The 26544-nt window shown below is 41.7% G+C and overlaps 1 protein-coding gene across 1 annotated transcript; it reads right to left on the bottom strand.

The window, feature by feature from the left end:
• Positions 1-1184: 1184 nt before the first annotated feature.
• On the bottom strand, positions 1185-17868 carry NECAP1 (NECAP endocytosis associated 1). The gene is made up of 8 exons (XM_006146629.3): positions 17754-17868; positions 7883-7983; positions 7626-7730; positions 6897-6978; positions 5634-5742; positions 5355-5538; positions 3188-3290; positions 1185-2868 (listed from the first exon to the last, which is right to left on the bottom strand). The coding sequence occupies exons 1-8, from the start codon at positions 17846-17848 to the stop codon at positions 2820-2822; spliced, it is 828 nt and encodes a 275-aa protein (XP_006146691.1). The 5' UTR covers positions 17849-17868; the 3' UTR covers positions 1185-2819.
• Between the last annotated feature and the right edge of the window lie 8676 nt (positions 17869-26544).

Below are 26544 nucleotides of genomic sequence, written 5' to 3'. Positions count from 1 at the left end.
GGAGGAAGATGGGACATGGCAGAGGGTGGGGGATGGGGAATCAGGGATGGCAAGACAAAGGGCAAGGTATGCAGGATGTAAGAATTGGAAAATTACTTGCTGAGAACATGCATGTTGCTGTGCTTGATTGAACCAGTACACAGTGTATTTTGGATGTAAAATTCATTGGTGGGTTGTGATGGTGTACAGTGAATTAAGGTAGAAAATAAAAATTAAAAAAAAAAATTTTTAGTATTTTTGCCTTTTAATCTCTTTACTAGAGCTATAGGTGATTTACACATTACCACTACATATTAGAATATTCTGAATTTTACTATTTACTTTTGCCAATTGGGATTTAATTTCATACATTTTCATTTCACTAATTAGCAGCCTTCATTTCCAGCTTGAAGACATTTCTTTTAGCCTTTCTTGTAAGGCAGGTCTAGTGCACCACATTATGGTGACTCACCTGTGACAATCACCGAGTTAGAATTCCAAGATCTTTCCTACTTTTCAGTCTATTAACACTGACTTAAGTTCTCTAACACTAATTGCTTTCATCTCTGGTGATTATAGTTCTCAGATGTGGAAGGAGGCCTGTCAAGAAGATGGTTTGAAGCAAATGAAATTAACTGTACTAGTAAATAAATAATTCATTTATTGTAAGGGGTGCTCTGTTGGTTTAGAACCTTGAGCACAGAATTATTTAATTTTATTATTATTATTTTTTAATTTGTTACAGGTCGTGTGTGCTCACCAGAGAAAAACAGAGAGAGAGATAGAGAGTAAGAAAGTAAGCCACCAGGCAGGTCCAGGACTCAAACCACAGTCAGTCAGGTGAGAATCCAGCGCCTTAACCACCACACTATCAGTTGGCCCCTAGTCTTAACTTCATAAAAAAGAGTAACAGATATACGAAATTTTATTACCACTGGCCCATTTCTATTGAATCAATTAAATGCAAAAGGTAACAGGCAAATTATGGGGCCAGCAGGTGGTGTGGTGGTTAAAGGTGCTGGACTCCCTCATGACCAATCACAATTCTGAGTCCCAGACCTGATGGCTTACTTTCTCACTTCCCCTCTTCTTTTTCTCTGTCTCTCTCTCATTAAACTGGGAAATAATAATAATAAGAAGAAGAAATAAAGATAAATAATTCTTTTTTAAAAATAGGCAAATTAAAAAATAAAGACACCACTTTTTTCACATTTTTAATTACCATTATTGCACCAATACAGCATACGCTTTATATACATATATCTTAAACTTCATTTTCAATTCTTCAGCAATTCAAATACATAATATATTATCATCTTGAGAATACAAAGAACACAACATGGAGGAAGAGTGAGAAAATAGGTTCCCAGTAGTCAGTCACTAGCGATTCTACAGACTTTCCTTTTAGTGTTTTCTATTGGAATTTTAAAATGTCCTGTCATGGCTCTGAATGAAAGAATAGAGCTGCCTGGAAGGGGAGACAATGGAAAAAAAATTAAATTAAAATGGACCCAAAGTTAAAAAAAAGAAGGAAATTCAGGAGAATGTATTTTGAAACTAAATATAAGGCCTCCCTTCAGCCATAGTGCACACACACGATAGGTGTTAAGAAATTATATCCTCCCATTTTATCCTCGAAATTGTCCATTAAGAGACAAATAAATAGTACACATTCATCTAAGAAAGGGAACTTTCTTCACAGCATTGTAAAAGAATGGTAGGGCAGTAGAAAAGGGAAATGGTGGGACAGTGATTGAATTTGATACACCCTGCGGGAGAAGTATCAAAGCTTTGGGAGAAATCTGTCAGGGTAAGGCTGTGACTCTCCGACTTCCTTCACAAAATAGTATACATAGGAGCTAATTACTGAACAGATAGATGGACTGGAAAAGAAACATTTATAAAATAATACCCAGGCAGAAAGGCAATGTGGGTATTTAACAGGAGCGAAGTGCTTTCAATTCCTCTGCTCTACAGTTTAGGTTAAGAACTCTAAACCCTTCAAGGTCAGGTCAAATCATGGGGCGGGTACAAATTAACGCTGTGCTTCAAATGCAGCAAGAAATAGGGCTGCAAGAAATAAATGATCTCCATAGAATAGGACTTGGAAAACACAACCCCCTGAATCTCCTCCATCCCAGGGATACCCACTGGCCGAAGATGCTACACTGTTCAATAAACAGAAAATAGTGGAGGTGCCACCAATGCAACCCTCTCATCATAGGAAGAAACATGTAAACACGCAAGAGGGTGACGGAGCTGCACCCGACACTGGATGTCTGCTAGCAGGATAAGCTCGAAGAAGCTGCGCAGCAGAGACCCAGGAAACACGTCTTTCTCCAAACCTACCCCTATCGAAATTCTGAATTTGTAAACACTGAGGTCAGCCTGTCCATTTTTAGTCTTGGGTTAGTGGAGAAGGAAGTTTGTCTCCCCTGAAATGGCTAAATAGGGCTTCACGAAGAGGCACACAAGGGTTGTGAGATGATTCTGAAATAAGGTAAAGAATTTAAAAGACGGAGAACAATTTTACAGATGTTAGAGGTTATTCCCCTCAAACAAACGCAGGCCTTCTGAGCCCTGCATAATCAGCCCCGAGTATGAGACCCACTATTCCCCGCCCGGTAATGAGCAGGAGAGAACAGACGCCTTCTTGGCTGTAGAGCAACAACACAGGGAGTGACACGAGCCAGCCTCAATGCAATGGAGAAGCTATGAAAAAGACTGTCCAGTAATTCTGGTTCTGGGGAAGGAAGGGCTTCCTAACTTCCCTCACAGATTGGTGCCCTCCAGGTCATTTTCATTTTTCAAGTCTGTCCTTAATGTACTGCCAATGCTATTCAAAACTGGACCCAGTTGGACGGCTGTGGTGCCTGGTTTGGAACAGAGCTGCAAGACAGGGGAACAGAGAGAAATCCAGTAGGAATAATTACTCCATCCTTCACTTAATAGTTTCTAAGAAATCATTACCAAGAATTTCTGAAACCTTACTTCACAGCAACTCTACTTACTAAGGCCTGAAATATCCCACTCCAACTTCACTGTCCAGCTTTTTTGTCCATCATAACCAGAACTCCTGTATTTCCTTCCCCAGAACTGCATGACCTGCAAGTCTCCTTCCCCAGATCAAAGATTTCACTCAACACTGCACATTTCTGCTCCATCCTGAATGACGATGACAATGTGCCGGCTGTACTTGGCCCATTACCTGGATGCAGTGCTGAAGTCTCCCCACAAGTCATTGCTTGCAGAGGCTGGAGCTGGTGCTGGTGTTGTGACAGGAGCAGGAGAGTCCAAGTCTAAAAGGATATCTGAATACACAGTAAGAGAAGAAAGACGGAAAACATAGTAAAAATCTTAGAAATTAAAACACAGCTTCATACAAAAACCTGTACACAAATGTCACAGCAGTTTTATTCATAGGAACCCAAAAATGGAAATAACCCAGAAGTTGTTCTGTGAGTGATAGCTAAACACCAGATGGTACATCCATCCCAAGAACCCTACTCAGCAGTAAAGAGGAACAAACTACTGATACGCAGCTCGATAAATCTCAAGAGAGTAACTAACAGTGAGTGAAAAGCGACAATCCCAAAAAGTTCTGTTCTGTATGATTTCACAATATAACATGCCTGAAGTGACAACATCAAAGAGATGGAGAACAAATTAAAAATTGACAAGAGTCAGAGATAGGGAGAGGGATGGGTGTGCTAGTGAGAGGGTGACAAAAGGAGTCCTCATAGTGAGGAACTGTCGTGTAGACTGACTACACGGTAGACCCAAGAACTTTCACAAGTTCAACTACATAGAAAGAGATACACATACACACAAACAAGAATACGTAAAACTGGCCAATCTGAGTAAGGCTGGATGATGGCATCCATGCCCTGACTGAGGTTTCAGCCAGAGTTTTGGAAGACACTACCACTGAGGGAAACCGGGGAAGAAGTACACAGGATTCCTTCACCTTATGTCTCACAGCTGCACATGAGTCTACAATTATCTCAAAATGAAAAGGTTAATTTTAAAAATTACAAATAAATCTTAGAGACTCTCCCAATGCCTTATATAACACTTCCAAAGAAGTACACCATTACATGCTCATCTCAAAATTCCAGAAAGAGAAAGCTTACCCTCAGTAATCACTATGACAAATACTCTGCACTGTCCAATACACAGAGTTCAACGCCCAGACTCTAGTATCTGTACTCTAATCTTAGGAAAATTTCTTCCTTGAGTTCTAACGCTCTCGTTTTTCAATTGAAAAGATATGCTTATTCCTGCTCCCACACGCTAGTAAGGAAGAATGCAAATGCACAGACCAAGATGTCCTCTCTTTTTCTCCCAACTGCCCTTGTGAAGACACGGAAAAAAGATGAAGAAGTAACAGTTGTGACATGGCTATGCTGTGTTACAAGTACTGCGCTGGGTGCCGTCCCATCACTCAACCCTCACAATCCCGCAGGAGTTTTAGATCTGTTTTGAAGACAAGCAAATTGAGACTTAAAGAACTGGAATAGTTGGGAACCAGCAGTTAGTGTAATGGCTATGTCGCTGGACTCCCATGTAGTCGACCGCGGCTCACGTCCTGGACCCGGTGGCTTAGAACTCACACCGGGCGCGTGTGCGTGCGTGCCCAAGATCCCGAGAGGAGAATGGAGGAGAAGGGATTGCGGCATGACCATCCCCCCTGGGGGGTGATTTCTCGCTTTCTGTCTCTCTGTCTCTGTCAGTCTGGCGAGCACACGCGCCCTATAGCGAAAACCTCTCAAAAAAAAAAAAAAAAAAAAAAAAAAACCGGCACAATTATATAAAGCAGCAGAGCCTCGACTGACATCTTGGTCTACCTGACTCAAGCCTATCATCTAACTGCAGTGCAATGAAGCCAAGTCTTTTTTCTTTTTTTTTTTCTGAGAGAGATTTTTGCTATGGGGCACATATACTCACCAGAAAGACACAGACAGAAAGTGAGAAATCACCCCCCAGTGGGGATGGTCATGCCACAATCCCTTCTCCTCTTTTCTCCTCTTGGGATCTTGGGCATGCATGCACATGCGCCCAGCATGAGATTTAAATGACTGGGTCCAGGACTTGAACTGTGGTTGACTACATAGGAGTCCAATGACATAACCATTATGCCACCTGTTGGTCCCGCCAACAGTCTTTTTTAATAACCATAAATTTTCTGCCCAAGAACCTAACAGACACTATGACTCTTAGTTCACCAGAAAGGCTTTGGTCCCTTGCCAGAATCACCTAGTCAGTTACCGAGAGCTATTTCACAGGAAAAAAAACATCAACACTACCTTTGGCAAACAGATGTTACCAATTAAAACATAAGATATGATTTTTCAAAGTTAGAATACTAGATTTACCTGCATCACTACCTCCATGGTTAGATTTTGGAATGGGTGGAGGGGTAACATGATTGCTGATGGCAACTGAGGAGGATGGTGGAGGAATAGTGACTTTGCCTCCAGGTGGGGGTGGGAGTAAGCTGAGGCCCCCAGTCCCTGCAGTCCTGGGCTTAGATGCGCCTCCTTTCTTCGTTGTAATGTTCTACAAAAGAAAAAACAAAAAAGAGGGGAGAGCAAGAGAAAAAGAGAGAAATGCTACAGGTCTATGGGAAACAATTAAAAACATTCGGCACTTACCCCAATACTCAACTTGATGGTCTGCCCTTCCTTGAAGCCCAGATCCAACTTGGGACGATTATCCATTTCCTGAGATTCTTTGGAAATCTCAGATTCCTGCTTTACCCACCTTTGGGAAAATAATCAGTTATCTTAGTTTGGGATTCTTTGAAAGCACAGTCTAACGCACAAATTTGGGTATATTCAGTTTATGTGAAGCAGGATTCCAGAAAGCAGAGGAACTATGAAAAGAAAGAAAAGGGGGACCAGCTGATGGCATAATGGTTACACCGCTGGACTCCCACATAGTCAACTGCGGTTTGAGTCCCAGACCTCGTGGCTTAAAACTCATGCCAGGTCCATGTTAATATGTGCCCAAGATCCTGAGGAGAATGGAGGGGAAAGGACTGTGGAGTGGAAATCCCCCTACGGGGTGATCTCTTGCTTTCTGTCTCTGTTTCTGTCCCTCCAGGTGAGTGCACGCATCCTATAGTTTAAGAAAAAAGAAAATCTCTCAAAAAAAAAAAGAAAAGAAAAGAAAGGAAAGGAAGAAAGCTAAGAAAGAAGGCAATCGAGGGAGTGAACCCCAGTTGTTCTCGATCCTGGCTTTTATTCCTTTCCGGGACTCAACCCCTCTGAAAACTCTCTGAGGATCCATACAGAGTGCATACGAGATATGCTCCTTCCAAAAGGAAGGCATTAGCCACCACTTCCCATTGCCTGCGCTTGAGGGCTGCCGCTAAGAGTGTTAGTTCCTCAGTCCTCCCAAGTTACACATCTGTGCTGAGCGGCCTTCCACAACCCAGAGAATTCTGGCACAGAAAAGCAGAGGCCTGCCTGCCCTTGAGGGGGGAAGCTGATGATGTACATGGTGTTGTCCCCCACAGCTGTCCCAAAATCAGGTGGGCTGAAGAAATGTTGCAACAGGCACAAAACATGTCAGCCATACCAGGTAACAAAACTGACAAATAACTTCCATATACTCCATATACCTCACACACAATGCTGTTGTTACCACACACCTCCCCCACCACCTAACAGCAAGGGCCACGTTCCCAAAGGCATAAACAAGAGCAGGCTCAAACCACTGTACCGGAATCGAAAACACATTCCAGGCTATAAGCAAAGGATACAAACAAGGAGAGAGATGTGAATGGGAGATTTATACTCATGATGAACTAGTTCGCCAAATAAACCAGGAGGAAAGGAGATAGTGCCCCTTCAACTGAGAAGCAGCACGCCCACAACCATTCAACTTCAGAACGAAGAACAAGCTTAACTCACTTGAAGTGATCTTGCAAGGAGACATTAAAGTCAAAGGCATCTCCCCGGTCTGAAAAGCCAATGCCAATGAAAGCACTGCGCCCTGTGAAAAGATAACAATACTCAGAATAGGAGTATCCCCTTTGACGAATTCTGTCCCATGAAAATCTAAGTTACCCAAGTCTGTGAATATGAAACACTTTCTCACAGACCAGGAATTGACAAACAAAATACAGCCCATGGGCCAAATCCTACCATAGCTTGTTTGTAAATCAAGTCTTATTAGAACATAGCCACATCAATTTGTTTATATATTCTCTATGGCTGCTTCTACATGAAACAGCAAAACTGAGTAGTTCCAACAGTCACCATCTGACCCAAACCTAAAATATTTACTATTTGTCTTTGTTAGCCAACTTTTATAGAATATGGAGGAAAGGTTGAAAATGACTGCCCTAGTCATAGATGATTCGAGATTATCCCATCAAAAGCTACCACAAACAATAAATGGGCAAAATATGTTTATTTAGATACACATTTTGATTTACCTTAAGTCTATTTATTAACTGTATTGAACTCGTGTTCATATCTATTACAAATTACACGTTAATCCTTCTCTTTCAACAATTATAGTAACTTCAAAGAAATTAAGTAAACTGAAGTAAGATACATGCAATTGGGACACACTTTCATTAAAGTATACCGACTATTTTCTTAATCTCATTCCATTCAAAATCCCAAATCCCTTACCAGTACCATCCTGGATCCGGATTACAAAGTAGCGGCTGGAATCCGTCACTGTCTCCACAGCAATACCAGGATACTGTTCTACTGGTGCCTGAGCGAAGAGCTCTCCTGACAGATTAAAAAGACGACTTTCAACAATGGAAGCAAAACCACAGAATTCCAATTAATAAGTATTTCCATCCCAGTCCCCAACTTGGAGGTACTTATAAAAGCATGCCACACTGTATCCTTAATACGTTGGAGTCACTTGCACAGATTACCTGAAACTTTATCTTCAAGCTTGATATAGGCAATCTTCCCTTTGGAAGTGATTCGGAGGCGACCAGTCCAATCAGGCTGGTCTAATTTCCAGTCAGATGCCCTAGGATAGGAAAATGAGAAGCCTCAGGTGCATGTCTTTAATACACTGAAGCCTACCCAGACTCATGTGCCATGTTTCCATTTCCCTGTCCTGGATTACCCATTCTCCCTGTCCATTAAATAATCAACAAGACAGGTTGGCAAGTGGCATGGTGGTTAAGAGCGCTGGACTCCCACATGGCTGACCTCAGTTCAAGTCCTGAACCTGGCAGCTTGCTTAGTTCTAATACCTTCCCTCTCTCTGTCCCTCTCTGACCAAATTAAAAATAAATAAATAAGTAAATAAAGTTAAATAAAATAACTATTTAAAAAAAAAATCGGGACCAGCAGTTGGCATAATGGCTATGCTGCTGGACTCCCATGTAGTCGACCACGGTTCAAGTCCCGGACCCAATGGCTTAAACTCACACCAGGTGTGTGTGCGTGCATGTCCAAGATCCCAGGAGGAGAATGGATAAGAGGGGATTGTGGCGTGGCCATTGCCCCTGGGGGGTGATTTTTTGCTTTCTTTCTCTCTGTCTCTTTGTCTCTCTGGCGAGTGCATGCACCCTATAGCAAAAACTTCTCTTCAAGAATAACTGTTATTTCCTCTATGGAGATGTCTCTTACATAAAGTTCAAAGCAAACAAAAAAGAATGTTATCACCTGAAGATTTTGGAGTCCAATAAACATCAATAAAAACATGTAAAAGTACAAATAAAAGCAATAAAAAAAAATTCTGAGGACAGCAGATGGCATAGTGGTCACATTGCTGGACTCCCTCCCATATAGTCAACTGTGGTTCGAGTCCCAGACCCAGTGGCTTGAAAATCATGCCGGGGGTGTGTGCGTGCATGCCTAAGATCCCAGCAAGAAAATGAAGAATAGAAGAGAAGGGATTGCAGCATGGCCATCCCTCCAGGAGGTGATTTTTCACTTTCATTCTCACTGTCTCTGTCAATCTCTCTCTAGTGAGCTCATACACCCTAAAGCAAAAAACCTCTAAAACAACAATGTTTAAATAAATAAATTTCCCACAATATTACTGTTTTAATACTATAGATGATACTCTATATAATAGTTTTTACTGATTCTACTAAATGCAATATCCTGGGCAACAGAAGCCTCCCTGAATCACTAAAGACATTATTATTCTTTTTTTTTTTTTTTTTTGGAGAGGTTTTTGCTATAGGGCGCATGTGCTCGCTAGACAGAATGAGAGAGAGAGAGCAGAAAGCAAGAAATCACCCCCCATGATGGGGGTGGCCATGCCGCAATCCCTTCTCCATTCTCCTCTCGGGATCTTGGGAACGCACGCACATGTGCCCGGCGTGGGTTTTAAGCCACCGGGTCTGGGACATGAACCGCCATTGACTACATGAGAGTCTAGCGACATAGCCATTATGCTAACTGCTGGTCCCTAAACACATTATTATTCACTGACTTCAACAAATGTTTACAGTGTTTAAGTTCATAGATACTACTGTGGGTACAAGGGATACAATAGTGAACAAATGAAGATTCCTGCCTTCTTGAGGCTGACATTCTAACAGGAGAGAGACAACAAAAATGGAACATAATAGGGAACCAACACTTAGGTTGGTTCCACGTTTTAGCAATTGTGAATAATAATGCAATAAACATGGATGTGCAAGTGTTTTTCCAATTGAGGGTTTTCCTATCCTTTGGGTAAATACCAAGAAGTGGAATCATTGGGTCATATGGAAGTTCTACTTGCAGGTTTTTAAGAAACTTCCATATTGTTTTCCACAAAAGCTTGACTAATTTACATTGCCATCAATAATATAAGAGAGTTCCCTTCTCACCAGTCTCACCAAAACTTGTTTATTTTTTTGGATCCTCACCATTCTAACTGGGGTTGGTATCTTGTCACTTTTAATTTGGATTTCCCTTTTGACAAGAGACTGAACATTTTTTCATATGCCTGTTAGCCATTAGGTCTTCCTTGGAGAGTTGTCTATTCAATTCATGTGCCCACTTTTTAATTGGATTATTTTTTCCCTGTGATCTAGCTGCTTGAGTTCCCAATATATTTTAGATACCAATTCCTGTCTGAGAATTAATTTGCAAATAGTTTCTCCCATTCCAAGGGTTGCCTTGTCTTTTTCACTCTAGTTATAGTTTGCTTTGCTGACAGGAAGTTTTTTTGCTTGTAGTAATCCCACTTGTCTATTTTAGGGATCATTGCCTGTGCTTTAGGAGTCTTATTTAAGAAATCTTTGCCTACTCCAATGTCTTCAAAGTTTCTCCTACATGTTCTACTAGTAGTTTTGTAGTTAGGGGTTTTATATTTAAATCTCTGCTCCATTTTTAATTAACTCTAGTTAATGGTGGGAGATAGGGATCCAGTTTCATTTTTCTGCAGATGGATACATAGTTCTTCCAACACCATTTGCTAAAAATGTTTTATTTTCTCCATTACATTGTCTTATACTTTATCAAAGATCAGTTGACAGTATAATTTGAGGTTTATTTCTGGATTATCTATGCTGTTCCATTGGCCTGTGTATCTATTTTTGTGCCAGTACCATGCTGTTTTGATTATCACTGATTTGTAATATATTTTAAAGTTGGGTAGTGAGATGCGTTTTTTTTTGTTTTTTTTTTTTTTGGTACAGTATTGCTTAGCAATATGAGGTCTTTTCTGATTCCAAATAAATTCTGGAACTGTGTTTTCTATTTCTGTGAAGAATGTCTCAGGTTATTAGATCGGAATCACATTGAATATGTAAATCAATCTGATTAGGACTGACATCTTGATTATACTGATTCTTCCAATCCAAGACCATAGGATGTCCTGCCATTCTTTTTGTATCATACTCAATTTTTTTCTTTTTTTTTTAAAGGGATTTTTGCTATAGAGCACATGTGCTCACCAGAGACAGAAAGCTAGAAATCAACCCCTAGGGGGATGGCCATACCGCAATCCCTTCTCCATTTTCCTCTCAGGATTTTGGGCATGCAAGCACACACGCCTGGCATGAAATTTAAGCCAGTGGATCCAACACTCAAACCATGGTCAACTACATGGGAGTCCAGTGACGTAACCATTACACCATCTGCTGGTCCCTCAATTTGTTTTTTTAGTTTCTTAGTTTTCCTTGTAAAGGTCTTTCACTTCTTTGCTTAGATTTATTCTTAGGTATCTTATCTGTTTTGTAGGAATTATAAATGGGAATACTTTCTTAAATTCTGTTTGTTCATTGTTGATGAATAAAAATACTATAGATTTTTGTATATTGCCTTAGTATCCTGCAACTTTACTGAATTTATTTGTCAGTTCTAGTTTTGTTTTGTTTTTTTCATGGATTCCTCTGGATTCTCTATGTATACACACAGTAAGTATATTAAAAGATGAAAGTGCTACGGTAAAAAGAAAATGTAGAGACTGATAAGGAAGATTAGGAGGACAGTGGGAAAGCGGACATGTATTACAGCATATATTACATATTACATATATTACAGCATTCAAGAGGATAGTCAGGGTTAAGCCTTATTAACAAGGTGAAATGTGAAGAGAAGGGTGAAGAGAGAGAGTCACCCATACAGGCATGTGGGGGGGAAGCGTTCTAGGCATACGAAACTGCTAGTGCAAAGATGCTAAGGTGGGAGCATGCCTGGCATGTCTGCAGGACAGCAAAGAAGTCACTGTAATTAGAATGAAGTAACAGACCAGGTGGGAGAGGTCACAGAGGGTCAAATCATGTAGGTCCTCATAGGCCCTCTCAAGGAAAATTAATCTTGGCATTTATTCTGAATAAAAGAGTTGCTTCAGGTTTTAAGCAGACATGTAATAACTCTCTCTCTCTCTCTCTCTCTCTCTCTCTACACACACACACACACACACATATATTGGCCAGAGAGCATGTGCATTTGTAGGAGTGAGACACAGAGAAAGAAAACAAGAAGCATCCCATGGAGGATGGTCATACCACAGTCCCTTCTCCATTACTTTTGAGATTTGGGGCATGTACACACACACACGTCCAGTATGTTTTTCTTTCTTAAGAGATTTTTGCAGAGATTTTGCAGTGTGTGCACTTTCTGGAGAGACAGAGGCAGAGAGACAGAAAGCAAGAAAATCACCCCCCAGAGAAATCACCCCACAGTGAGGATGGCCACATGGTAATCCCTTCTCCTCTATTCACCTCTCAGGATTTTGGCCATGCACACAGTGTGAGTTTTAAGCCTCTGGGCCCGGGACTCAAACTGCAGTCAACCATGTGGGAGTCAAGCAATGATACCATTACACCATCTGCTGGTCATAGCCCAGTATGCTTTTCAAGCTGCCAGGTTTAGAACTCAAACCACACATCTGGCCATGTGGGGTACAGTCACCTTCATCATCAGACCAGCTGGGTCAATCACCCTTATATTTTAAAAGGATTACTTTCTCTGCTGTGTAGCAAAGAGATGTAGGGATAGCAGGGCTGAAGCAGGGGATTAGTTAAGAGACTACTGCAGCTATCTAAGTGAGTCAAGTCAGTGAATTAGAAGAAATAGTAGAAGCAGCTAGATTCTGGATATATTCAAAGCAAAAGCAATGAAATTTTCTAACAAATTGAATGCTGAGCAAAAGAGAAAGAGGTCTAAGAGATGGTTAGCCTGAGCAAAGTAGTTACCAGTAACTGAGAGGAGGAAGGCTTAAGGTGGAGCATGTCTGAGAAAAACGATCAGAGGATATGCTGAGTTTGAGGTGCAATACTTTTTCAAGAGATGATGCAGGGTAGACAACAAAATACATGAGACTGGGGAACCAGCAGTTAGCGTAATGGCTATGTCGCTGGACTCCCACGTAGTCAACCGCGGTTCGTGTCCCGGACCCGGTGGCTTAAAACTCACACCGGGCGCGTGTGCGTGCGTGCCCAAGATCCCGAGAGGAGAATGGAGGAGAAGGGACTGCGGCGTGACCATCCCCTCTGGGGGGTGATTTCTCGCTTTCTGTCTCTATGTCTCTCTCTGTCTGTCTGGCTAGCGTACGCGCCCTACAGTGAAAATCTCTGCAAAAAAAAAAAAAAAAAAATACATGAGACTGGAGACCAGGAAAGACATCTGGGCTGAAGATACAAATGTTCGTGAAAAGAAGGGTAACACTAAATATTTATAATCTGTGTATCAATAAACTTGAAAGAGATTTAATATTATTTACGGGCAACTTTACAAAGCACTTAAGATTTGTTTTGCCAGAAGTGTGAGAAAGGGAAAGTAAAGTAAAAGGTATTCATAATTCATTCCTTAGGAATCTGAATACTAACACTTTCAAGGTAGAAAAGTAACCATAAGGCATCTATCAGCATGAATGGGTTTAATAAGATGATAAGCAAAAGGCTGAAAAAAAGGAAAGTTAAATTTAAAATCAACAACAGTTTTGAACAGGATCCATAAGATAAATCCTTCTCATTCCTTCCTCTCTTGATGTCCTGTCCTCAAAGATCCTTGATTATCTGAATCTGGTCCAGATTACAACATTCCATAGGTTCCCTCCTATTTTTTTTTTTTTTAAATAAGTCACTTATGATTCTAGTCATACCACTAAGAGTTAGATTTAGTGTTACTGGGCCATTGAAAATATGAAGAGCAAACCTACTAGATGTGTTTCTTTGGAGAGGTTCCTTGTCATTTAACTTGAATATCTAGTGCTCAGTATTTAACAAGTTCTCAGTAAATAAATGAATATTCCTGGCAGCTCTGTGTTGAGCTTTAGTTCCTCTCTTTGCCAAGACCCAGCAGAAAGAACTCCTGCTGATGCTGGTCTTCTGACAATTCTTTAAATTAACCACACAAGCTGTCTTTTACCTTAACACTGAAACTTATTTATAAATCGCTATTGTTAGAGGGCCAGCAAGTGTCATGGAGGTTAAAGTGGCTAGATTTCACATGGTCGACTGAGTTCAAGTCTCGGACCTGGTGACATGAGAACATGCAGGCATGTGTGTGCATGTCCAAAATCCCAAGAGAAAAATGGAGAAGGAACTGTGGCATGGCCATTCCCCTGGGGGCGGGGGGGAGGATTTTTCTCTCTCTCTCTCTGTCTGGCAAGTGCATGTACCCTCTGGTTAAAACTAAAACAAACAAACAAACAAACAACAACAAAAAAAAAATCCATGATTGTGAGATTCCACATTTTACTAAATTTTTTAAAAATTTATTTCATTTTATTTAATTTGTTACAGGGCACATGCATTCACCAGAGAGACACAGAGAAAGAAAGTGAGTAAGAGAGAAAGGAAGCCGCCAGGTCTGGGATTTGAACCATGGTTGACCAGTGCCTCGAATACTATGCCACCTGCAGGCCCTTTTCCCAAAACTTTACAGCTGTCATATGAAGTCTATCTATCGTCTTTCTCTGGGAAAAAAAAAAAAAAAAAGGACAATAAATCAATAAAAATAATGCCTAACTTCAAAGTCCATCAGTTTTTTCATTACAGGATGGGGCCGGTAGGTGGCAAAGTGGCTAACGCACTGTATTCCTGCATGGCCGGCCAACTGTTGTTCAAGTCCTAGACCTAGTGGTTTGAAACTCAAGCCAGGCACATGTGCATGTGTGCCCAGGATCTCAAGAGGAGAATGGAGAAGAGGCTGTGGTATGGCCATTCTCCCTAGAGGGTGATTTCTTATTTTCTGTCTCTGTCTTTTCCAGTGAGTGCATGAGCCCCTACAGCAAAAATCTCTTGAAAAAAAAAAAAAAACTATAGGACTCAATGTTAATTTCTCTAAGGGAGGAAGATAGTGATAAAGTTTAAAAAATGGTTTTATAGGTTTAAAAGCCATTTTCTTCTCATTTATAAGTTTCTCATCAACCTAAATTTGTCTTTTCATAGTTCCAGAAGTCTTTAGAGAAAGCCCGGGAAGCAAAAGCTTACACTAGGTGAATCATTCATTTATTCTCTTTGATCTTATTAGTCACTCAGAGAAAGAATTCCTCCTGCTTGAGAAAAAGTCCAGCTTGCTCTATAATGGCAGCCTAAAGAATAAATCATGTTTGCAATGTAAAAAGGATTCTGGTAAACAACAAGAAAGATTATGCAGATAAAGGACAAAAAGTAATATTTATTAAGCATCAATATTATATGCAAACATTATATGCATTTCTGTGAAAATTAAGTGAGAAGATCTTGCAAGATTAAGTATTATTATATCCATTTTTACAGATAAGGAAACTAAAGTTCAGAAGAGTTAAGTGATCTGCCAAAGGTAACCCAGCAAATAAATGAAGAGTCACATTCAAACTTAGTTCTGTTCTCTTCATTTACTACACTAAAAGAGTGAATGATGATAAAATGCCTTTTGAAGAATAAAAATGCCAGTATTCAGCATGAGAAAACACAGAATAACAGGGAAAAAAAAATAACAACAAATTAAAATTAAGGAACTGCTTTGCTGGTTTGGTGCAGTTAACATATATAAAGATGAAGGCTATGGATTAACTAGCAAGTGAAGGTAAAGAATGCAGATGTATGAAAGAGGGAAGATAAATGGGTCTCTTTCAAGAGGGAGCAAGACAGCCTTCTTCTGTTGCCTCAGACATCAAAACTCAAAGCTCGTCTGCCTTCCAACTCCAGGATTTATACTCCAGCTGCCCCCTGGGTTCTTTCTTAGGTTGTCAGCCTCAGACTGTGAGTTACATCATCAGATTCCCTGCCTGAGGCCTGGGGCCTGGGGACTTGGACAGAACCACGCCACCAGAATTCCAGAATCTTTGGCTTGCAGATGGCCTGTTGTGGGATTTCTCAGCCACCGTAATCTACCAGAATCCCTGGATCTTCAGCTTGCAGATGGCCTATTGTGGGATTTCTCAGCTGTCATGAGCTGATCCCCCCAATAAATCCGCTCTTACATATCTATACATATCCTATTGGTTCTGTCTCCCGAGAAAATCCTGACTAGTACAGATTTTTAAAACGCTGACGTAGAAAAAAAAGAATAGAACCTCGCTTCAATGTGTGTCATATCTTTTAGGAAGTCTTAACTCCTAAATGTGGAAGTCACAAACTATTTTACCTTATTTAACAGTTCAATCAATGCTAGTTTATGTGATTAGGTTCATCTGTGTAACCTACCAATTTCTCCTTTCAGCTCACATGTGACAGGGACTGTGCTAGACCCTAGGAATATGGAGTTTAAAAACTTGTTCCCACTCTAGTCTTAAGAAAGAGGAGACTAAACAATCCAGCAGGGTATCATGCAAGAGGCAAGCACAGGGTACTACAGAGCACGTAGCAAATATACCCAAGCCAGAATGGACAGGTCAAGGAGAGTTTTCCAAAGAAGGAGATGTCAAAATTGAGTCATATGTACACAGTACTTGTAACTGTCATTAATAAGCATGTGGATTCCTGTCCATGATCAATTTGGAATCTGGCTGTTGAAAGAACTATCACCTATTTGCCAAAATGTATGGCCCACAGGGTACAGGGCATAGGTTGGCAAGCAAAAATATATTGATTTATAATGAACAAATCTCTGGTAAGGAGGATAACAGAAAAAAAAATGGCCATAAAGAAATGGTAACTTTTCAGACAAAGTAGTAATAAATGCCTATTTCCTACTTTTTTTTTTTTTTTAAGTTTTTGCTATAGGACAAGGGAGCATGTGCTAACCAGAGAGAGAGAGACAATAAAAGGTAAAGTGAGAAATCACCCCTCGAGGAGGATGGCCATGATGCATTGTCCTCTTGGAATTCTGGACACACACATACACATGCATCTGGCATGCGGGACTCAAACCACAATTGGCCATGTGGGAGTCCAGCGCCTTAACTACCACACCACCTGCTGGCCTCTCTAAATTCTTTCACATCCATTATATGACTTCATTTTGTTTTCCAAAACCTCTGTGAGGTACATAAAAAGAGCATGTATTATTTTCATCAACTTTTTATTTTTTTTTTTTACTATTTTACAGATAAGAAAACTGAGGCTTAGAGCAGCAATCTACCCTTAAATTATCCAGTTATTAAGTGGTCAGGGCTCATATTCAATATTTTTAACTCATGACTCAAAATTATTTTAACTATATAACACCCTACAATATCCTCAGGTCCTCACAGTCATAGGATTACAAGGTGGTTATTTATGCCTTACATAGAAAATGTTGGGGTTATCCTGGAGGAAAAAGCTACAGGTGAGGTTATGAGGGGAAGGAAGGCAGACAGGCAGAAAATACTATATAATCATCAACAAAATATAATGAAAAGGAACATAATGGACACCTACAGGAAAACTTATAATCATACCCTTGGCTCACTGGCAAAACAGCTGAGGGAAAAAATCGAATGGTGAATGATACTTGGTGGCAAGATTGACAACAGTACAAAAGATCAATGAGATCATCCAGGGAGTTGGCAGAAAGACAATGAGTACCCACAGGTGTGTACCGGGTATCGGAAGTGTGTGTGTGTGCACGAGAGAGAGAGAGAGAGAGAGAGAGAGCGATGAGGATGACAAGCTGAAGGGCGCAGGGAAGAGCGAACGGCTGACTGGCGATGACTGGATGGGGATGATGGGGAGCAGATGGGTGTCCCGCGGGTATGAGGGAGGAGGGGTGGGATGATACAGGATAATTTTTAAAAGCAAAAACAAAAACAGCGGCAACAAAGAAAAGGACAGCCTAGAGTAGCGGTGAACAAGGACAGGACGATGACAACCCAAGTGGAGAGGCTAGAAGGTGACAACCCAGAGGTGGTAGTGGCAGGAACGCACAGCGTGCTACTCGAGGAGGAAACTGTCGTCCCCAGCGCGTACGCCTGTGCGCGATGCCTCGGGTTAGTACCTGTAACCGCGGTTGGAGGCCCGCGGCGGAATCCTGTAGACGCTGACGTCCGGCTTCACACACAGCACAGACTCATACTCCAACTCCGCCGCCATCTTGGCTCCGCTTTCCGCGCCACGAGGGGCGGGGCGTCGGAACGGGGAGGGACTTGGGGGCGGGGAGTTGCGATGCGCGGCAACTTCCGCTCGCGCCACTTCCGCTCGAGCTCTGCTTCGATTAACCTCTTCCGCAACGCAGGTTGGGGGCGCCATATTGGAAGCTGGAACCGGCGCGGTTGCCCCGCTCGCCATGTTAAGTAATGGCAAGGATGCCCTCCCAGTGCGTGATTTACGTTATGAAAATTTGTGTCCCTGAGAGGTGGCGAGGGGAAGCGCCATCTTGCTCTCGGCTGGTGTCCGAAGTGCTCTAGGAAGGAGTACGGAGATTCATCCTCTACCTTGGCGGATTGTTTCCATAGTCACCCAAATGTAGTTTTCTGGCACATGGGGCAGCCGGCCGTTAGCCCCAGGAAATGTGCGATCCGGTGGTAGGCATGATGGATCTTAACCCTCCAGAGGAGGCTGAACGTTGAAATGAACAGCCTGGCTTATTGTGTAATAGTAACTCAGATTTTCCAGTTACCGCAGAGTGTATTCCTGTTATCTTTCCTGGAAAATTTGACCCTTTCAAACTCTTAAATGCAGTCAACCTAGTTTCTAACGAATTCTGGAAGCGTAGTGAACTATCTAATGGCTGTTATCGCTCCCAGTTCTATTAATAAATCCTACTGAACTCTCTTCATAAGTGTGTTCTTTGTGCAATCCAAACGTAGGCTTAGCGCAACATTAAAATTTCAGAAGGATTTAATTAACACAGAAAGTGGCAAAAATCGAAATGCTAATCAGGACCAGCACTTAGAGTAATGGCTATGTAGCTGGACTCCCATGTAGTGGACTGCAGTTCGAGTCCCTGATCCGGTGATTTAAACTCATGCTGGGTGTGTGTGCATGTGTGCCCAAGATTCCGAGAGGAGAACGGAGGAAAAGGGATTGCAGTGTGGCCGCCGATGGCTTCTCACTTTCTATCTGTCTCTGTCTTTCAGGCAAGCGCATGTGGCCTATAGCAAAAACCTCTCCAAAAAAAATACTAATGAAGCAGGTGTGACTCCATCTTGGAGAAGCGACTCCATCTTGGAGAAGCGACTCCATCTTGGAGAAGCGCCTCCAAGAGAAATGGGGAATGAAGCAGGAGCTACTACTACATCTTGGAAGATCGCCTTCATTATAAACTGTTAAATTCCTGTAACCAGAAACTTGCATTCTCCTTTTTGCCTAAAAGTAAACAGAGTAACTTTCCTTTTCTTCTTAAAACCCCCCTCCTCCTGATTGTCTTAAGTTAAGGTCCAATCACTGGGCCTTGCCCGGGGCCATAAAGACTATTGAGATTCCATTGTGTTTGGGTAGAGATGGAACATAGCCTTAGGGTGATTAACCTGCTTACCTGCTTGTCCTGCCACTGTGATGCACTTTTGCTTGCTTTTACATTGTGAAACCCTACCCTCTACCCGTTCAAGCCCATGGCTCTTTGTCCTTGTGAATCCTCATGTCATGCCAGACATGATCGTGCATTTTTGGCCTATATAAGCTCCTTTCTCCTTTCACTTGGGGCAGCAGGGTTTTGAGAGACATAAGTTGTCCTCCCACCGCCTCATGCTGCTGACTTAATAAACTCCAATAAATTTGACTGTGTCTGGAAATCCTCTTATTTCTTGCCGAGTAGACTATATATAACATTTGGAGGCCCCAGCGAGATCCGTACCTGTCTGGTATGTGTGTGAGGCATCCTAAGGAGAGCAGGCTGCCGGCTACCCGGAGATGGTTCTTGGGGAGGCGCCACCTGGGATTTCCAAGGGCCCTGGAGTTCTTGTGATTGTTGACAGGTGACAAGAGACACCACCTGCTCCTCCAAAATATTGTGGAGTTTTACTGCAGGACTTCTGGAGGCTTTTCTTTGGGTGTTCCTGTCCTGTCCTGTTGTTTGGAAGAAGAATCAGTGAGTACAGGGTTGGCAAGGGACCCCTGAAGTCCGACCTGCTAGATTGCAGGTGGCTATGCAGGGCTGCCCCCGGAGTCGGACCTGCTAAGGGATTGAGACCAGGGTTAAAGGTCCCTGACAAGATCTGAATCCCAAGAAGTTTTGGGAATTCCTCCACAGGTGACTGGATTCAGGGCTGGCTGGACGCGGTTATAGAATCCCTACTTAGGTTCCACCAGAGGTGCTTGGAATCAGGGGGCTAAAGGTCTGGAAATTTGGGAACCTTTATGGGTTTCTTTCGCCTCTACTGTCACTTCATTAATTTTCTCTATACTCTCTTGGAAAATATTAATTAGTTCTATCCTCAGTTTTCTTTTTCTTTCTTTTCTTTTTTTTTTGGAGAAGTTTTTGCTATAGGGCACTTGCACTCGCCAGAAAGACAGAGAGAGAAAGAGAGATAGAAAACGAGAAATCATCCCCCAGGGTGATGGCCACGCCTCAATCCCTTCTCGTCTGTTCTCCTCTCGGGATCTTGGGCACACATGCACACGTGCCTGGCATGAGTTCAAGCCACCAGGTTTAGGACTCAAACCATGGTTGACTACATGGGAGTCCAGCGACATAGTCATTACGCTAACTGCTGGTCCCCTCTCCTCCATTTTCTTCCTTGAAGGATATTGAACAATGGGTTATTGACCTCACATACCAAGGAGTTCTTCAAGAGTTCCATTCTGATGAGGTCAAAGTGTTTGTTTCCTTTCTTGTCTTAATTCTAAAAATTATGGGAGCCAAAAATAGCTCTTTTAATACTCCCCTTAGCTGCATGCTACACCATTTTGATGAGGTCTTTGTAGAAGGGTGTGATTATGGTGGCAAGCTTTCAAAACAGAGGTTGAGAACCCTGTGTGAAGTTGAATGGCCCACTCTTGGGGTGGTGTGGACTATAACAGGGTCCTTTGATATTTAGGAAGCACGACCTGTTTGGAAAGTTGTCACAGGTGAATCGGGTGGACCTGGACATATCCTTAGTCCAGCGGCCCCAACCCTGGCTGAGAAATTGTGCTTTAAAAACAGGGAACCGTATTCTTGTGATTGGCCCACAGAAAGAGTCCTAGCAAAGAGAACAAAAGTCCCCTATCCTACAGTCTGATCCTGAGGAGTTGACTCTTCCTCCCCCATATAATCCTAGCAGGCATCAACCTAGGGAGGGCAATGAGAGGCCACCAGGAGGCAGCCTCCTTGGCCCCCCTCACCAGAAGTAGATCCAGGGAAATGAGGGAGGAAGGAAGCCCGGATTCCTCAGAGGCCATGCTGCCCTTAAGGGAAGCACCCCCAACAGAGGGAGCTTAAGTTGTGATTATGGCATCAAACTCTAAATCCAAAAACTGAGAGGGCCTTTTGAAAACATTACACTTAAAAGGGGTAGAAATATCAATAATACTTGTGTTGTAAAAACTAATGGTTGGGACCAGCAGTTGGTATAATGGCTATGTTGCTAGACTCCCATGTAGTCAACCACGGTTCTAGTCCCAGACCCAGTAGCTTAAACTCACGCTGGGCACATGTGCATGTGTGCCCAAGATCCTGAGAGGAGAATGGCGGAGAAGGAATTGTAGCGTGGCCATCACCCTGGGAGGTGATTTCTTGCTTTCTGTCTCTCTGTCTCTCTCTGTCTTTCCGGCAGGCGCACATGCCCTACAGTAAAACTACTCTGTCTTGGCGGCACGTGCCCACAGAAAAAAGTTTGAAAAAAAAAAAAAAAAAAAAAAAAAAAAAAAAAATTCTGATGGTATAGGCAGCAAAAAGTTAAATTTCCGGGAACCAGCAGTTTAGTGTAATGGCTATGTTGCTGGACTCCCATGTAGTCAACCGCGGTTTGTGTCCCGGACCCGGTGGCTTAAAACTCACGCCGGGCATGTGTGCGTGCGTGCCCAAGATCCCGAGAGGAGAATGGAGGAGAAGGGATTGCGGCGTGACCATCCCCCCTGGGGGGTGATTTCTCGCTTTCTGTCTCTCTGTCTCTCTCTGTCTGTCTGGCGAGCGCACGCGCCCTATAGCGAAAAATCTCTCCAAAAAAAAAAAAAAGTTAAATTTCCACCATCCTTAAGTGTATAATTACAAATTTCAAAAAAGGGGGTTACTCGAAAGAGAATCAATGTTAAAGTAACCCTAGGGAAATTGGCTCTTGTAATCCTGATGTGTGTGTGCATCTATGCATGTAAATGTCATGTTACATACTAAATGTTGTATGTCTGTGTGAAAAAAAAAGGCCTTAAATTCTATTCAATTTGGTTTATAAAAAGAGTGCTCATAAAAATTGGTTTAAATGTTTCTCAAGTTCATGTAACTTTAGTGAATGAGCTGGCTTCAAATAGAATGAAAGAAAAAGATTAATAAGTGAAAGTCTTCACAATTTCCAACATATATTTTGTCCAGGTCTTTATTAATCAAACAACATCATGTTTATCTTCATATGGTTGGTTTAATGAAACAAATAGTATTTATGTGTCATGTGTTGCATTTTACATAGCAGATATCTACCAGAGAAACAAATTCATGACTGGCTTTTTCTGGCTTTAGTTTTAGTGCTAACAGAGGACCGTTGACCTCAAAGTAACTCTTGGATGTTCACAGAGGGCCCCTGAAACATCCGAAAGGGAGATGTTAAACCAATCAGGATTATTGGTTATATGTTGGATATAATGGAAAGCATTGTCATATTAAGTAATTCTAATTTTCTTGGTATTATATTTGAGTTATATGTATAAATGTTATGTATTTGTATGTCTATATATGCATTGTGTTCCAAAATAATTTGAGATTCCCAGGAATTAATGGTCGGCTATTATGTTAAACTGGTATGTATAGCCAAATATCTTTGTCAGTTATGAATTTTTGTCAGAGCATTAACTATGGGTATAATCCTAATGTTATGTCCTTAAGGAAATTCATAAAGAGGATGGAAAGAGGATGTACTCTTACAAGTACAGGTTTCTAAAGAGATCTAATCATGTAACTGGGTAAAATCTTCATTTTCTATGTAAACTGATTGGTTTTCTAAACTGTTAAGCCAAAATTAACCAAAGAAAAGTAAGAAAGTATTTGTCAAAATTGCATGCTAAGTAGCCAATGCAATGCACCTGAGTTAAAGAGGTGAAATTGGTATAAAGGATATAAATTCAATGTTAAACATGGACTCACAGGAACATTATTGCCTGGTTTCCTTTGAGTCCTCCTTATAATTCGTGTTGTTAAATTAGCATGCTTTAGTTATTCCTATTATTGGTCTTTAAATTTTATATAGAATATTAAGAGAGTCTCTTTATAGGATTATTGAGTTTTACATTGAAACATTGTTAAATAAATTTTGTTATTGTTTGTACATGTTCATAAGCTGCTGATATATGCTAAAATTTAGGGTTGCCGAAAAAAAAAATTGCTCTGTAATAACTCCTCTAAAACATCAGATTTCCCAAGACAAAAAAGAAAAAGGTAAACATGAGAAGTTATTAAAAATTGGGCCTATATGTATGAAATAAAAGCTAGAACACTACTGTCTAACACTTAATAGGGTAAGAGTCTCAAAGAATGTGGTGGGACAAGTTAAGGCTAGAGCTCCAGGCTGCCTTTCCCACACCCTCCCCTTGCCTTCCTGCGCTCCTTCTGTTTCTTTTAGTTAGGCCTCTCCCCCACTGGACTCTCCCTTTAGTTAAATGATGAAGAAAGAGGTCTAGCTAGAAAAACAAAAATTTAGATTGAGACTGCATTCTCTAGCTAGGACTTTTGTGACGGCGACAAGGGAGATGCCCTGTGAAAACCTGAAAACTGGGCTTTGCCCTCCCTGACAGTACTCAGCTGCTCCTTGCAGGCTCTATTGAAACTTACGTTCACTTCTCAGTGTTGGACAATTCAGAACAGATATCAGAAAAGTTCCCAAGTAACTCAGAGAAGTGTTAGAACAAAATTGGCAAGGCACCTTAACCTTTGATTTAACTCTCACTTTAATGGCACCCAGTAGTCACTTGTGGTCATCCTAAAGGCTGGAAACTTCTCTAAGGGCAGGGTCTGGAAACAGCCCAGATCAGAGCCTCTGCCTCAGAAGAAATTCTGTTTCTGAAGCGGGCAGCCTGGACACTGAACAATGCCCATGACTGGCATCCTCATGTCCCCCACTGGGGCTTTGTCCCCAGTGTGGAGTTATTCACTAGAGACTAGACAGAATGCAGTGAGCTCTGAAAGGGAGCTCTGGACTTCTGGAGTCTATGCTGGCCTTTGAAATTGAGGACTGATGGGGCCTGAGACCCCAATGGCTCCCCTTGGACATCTGACAACTTCATTGGGCAAGCCTCAGGTAAACCTTAAAGTGACTAAGATTAATTTCTGTTTAAATCAGAGATTAAGGTTGTTTCCAAAAGTACACTCATAAAAAAATAAGAAAAAATAGTAAACAGGTTGGCTGAACATGTGACAAGAAAAAAATTTTAAGACCTAGCCAGAGGGGAGACATCTCTATCAGCAACTAAAAGTTCTTGTAGCCACCACAGACTCAGTCCTCACCCTCCTACACTCAGGAGGAGGAAAAATTGGCCCACAAGCAGTAGGCTACTGGAGGACCCAAAGGATGGTTGCTGTTACCAGATGACAGGCCAATAGTCCCCAAGGCCCTTGAGCAAGTCATGGGAATGTTAGAGTGGCCTCTGGCAGTAGATTCCTTGGCCTTTGCCCCTGTTAAGTCCTCCTATTAACCGTGCTTCCAATTTTGACTTTTGGCTCTAGTTTACTCAGTTTTCTTACCCAATCCATTTCCTACAGGATGAAAGTTGTTAAATATTAAATGCTAGTTACCTCTGGACCTAGAGTCCAAATATACCAGGCACTGCCCTGCCAGGGTGACTCTGCTTAACAGATATTTGAGGAGACTCAAAAAGAGAAAATGACATGGTTTCTGTTTTGTAAGAAATTTTGTTATTTCCATAAGTACCTAACCAAATGCTGTCCTGCTTCCATAAACTGCTTCCGTTGTCTCTGGAAGTGTTGTATCACAATCTCCCTGTAAGCGACTGAATCTACTGGCTGCGTACCATGAATAACGGCCCAGTCAGTCTGACCAGAAACTCCTGCGCCGGACCCGGTGGTTTAAAACTCACGCCGGGCACGTGTGCGTGCGTGCCCAAGATCCCAAGAGGAGAATGGAGGAGAAGGGACTGCGGCGTGACCACCCCCCCTGGGGGGTGATTTCTCGCTAACTGTCTCTCTGTCTCTCTCTCTATCTGGTGAGCGCATGTGCCCTGTAGCAAAAATCTCTCCAAAAAAAAAAAAAAATTTGGTAAAACTTCTTACCTGCCAAAGGAGACTATCACCCTGCTCTCTGGCTGATACAGAGGAATCAATGACTTGATCCCCATGAAAGAGAAGTAGAGGATGAAGCAGGCATGACTCCATCTTGGAGAAGCGCCTCCAAGAGAAGTGGGGAATGAAGCAGGAGCAACTCCATCTTGGAGGAGCACCTCCATTATAAACTGTTAGATTCCTGTGACTAGAAACTTGCATCCTCTTTCTTTGCCTAAGAGTAAATAGAGTGATTAACATTCCTATTGTTCTTAAAACCCCACTCCTCCTGGTTGCCTTAAAATAAGGTCCAATCCCAGGACCTTGCTCAGAACCACAGAGACTATTAAGATTCCATTGTGTTTGGGTAGAGATGGAACATACCCTTAGGGCGATTAACCTGCTTACCTGCTTGTCCTGCCACTGTGATACTTAAGTTGTAAAACTCTACCCCCTACCCTTTTTCCCCCTTTCAAGCTCACTGCTCTTTGTCCTTGTGAATCCTCAAATCATCCCAGACATGATTGTGCATTTTTGGCCTATGTAAGCTCCTTTCTCCTTTGACTCAGGACAGCGGGGTTTTGAGAGACATGAGTCCCCCCATATGCAGCCAGCTTAAGCAATAAACTCCAATAAATTTGGCTATGTCTGAATGTCCTCTTATTTCTCACTGAGTAGAGTATAACACTAACTCAAGTCTGTCTGCCTCCGTAGCAGCATTCATTACTTCATTATATTTTTTTGTTTGAAACTTGAAGCTAATGTATCTAGTCTACCTAGGAAAGTGGAATCTTAAAATTAAAAATGAATTATAATATCAATTCTTGGCAAGAATAGGGGGGGATTGGCTACTCTGATAAACTGTTGACAGGATGTAAATTGGTATAGCATTTCTTTAAAGGGGAAATTTAGCAAAATGTATCAAAACATTAATACTGCATATCCTTCACCTTAGCAACTCCAGTAGTATTTTAGAGAAATCCTCATATTCATGAAAGGTATGTACAATCTGTAATAGTGAAATAAAGCAACATGAACATCTATGAATAAGAAATGGTTGATATCATATACATTACTATAAAACACTTTGTGCTAAACGTAAAGCTATATATTAAGGCTATAGAAAGAGATTCAAGGCTTAAAAAAGTGAAAACAAGGACCAGCAGGGGGCATGGAGTTTAAAGTGCTGGATCCCACATGGCCAGCTGGGCAGTTAAGGGTCTCAGACCTGGTGGGTTGAAGGTCATGCTGGGCACGTGCATGCCCAAGATCTCAAGAGTAGACTGGAGGAGAGGGGACTGTGGCACGACCATTATAGATTAGCATTAAAACACTAAAATTATAAATGGGTGTATAAATATATTGAAAAAGCTCTCAAAGTATATAGACCTGAGGTGGGGGAAAGAAACTTATTTTGTTCTTCATAGACTTCTCCATTTTCTAATTATAA

The sequence above is a fragment of the Tupaia chinensis genome, unplaced genomic scaffold (genome assembly GCF_000334495.1).
Source record: "Tupaia chinensis unplaced genomic scaffold, TupChi_1.0 Scaffold000183_1, whole genome shotgun sequence".
NCBI lineage: Eukaryota > Metazoa > Chordata > Mammalia > Scandentia > Tupaiidae > Tupaia > Tupaia belangeri.
Note: the sequence above shows the minus strand (reverse complement) of the source record. Positions and strands in the feature narration are given on the sequence as shown.

Coding starts and splice junctions, on each gene's coding strand:
- NECAP1 (XM_006146629.3), bottom strand. CDS start 17,848: ATGGCGGCGGAGTTGGAGTATGAGTCTGTGCTGTGTGTGAAGCCGGAC. Junction 7,731..7,882: donor GCTTGAAGATAAAGTTTCAG/GTAATCTGTGCA, acceptor TTAATCTGTCAG/GAGAGCTCTTCGCTCAGGCA. Junction 5,743..6,896: donor TCCTTGCAAGATCACTTCAA/GTGAGTTAAGCT, acceptor ATTTTCCCAAAG/GTGGGTAAAGCAGGAATCTG.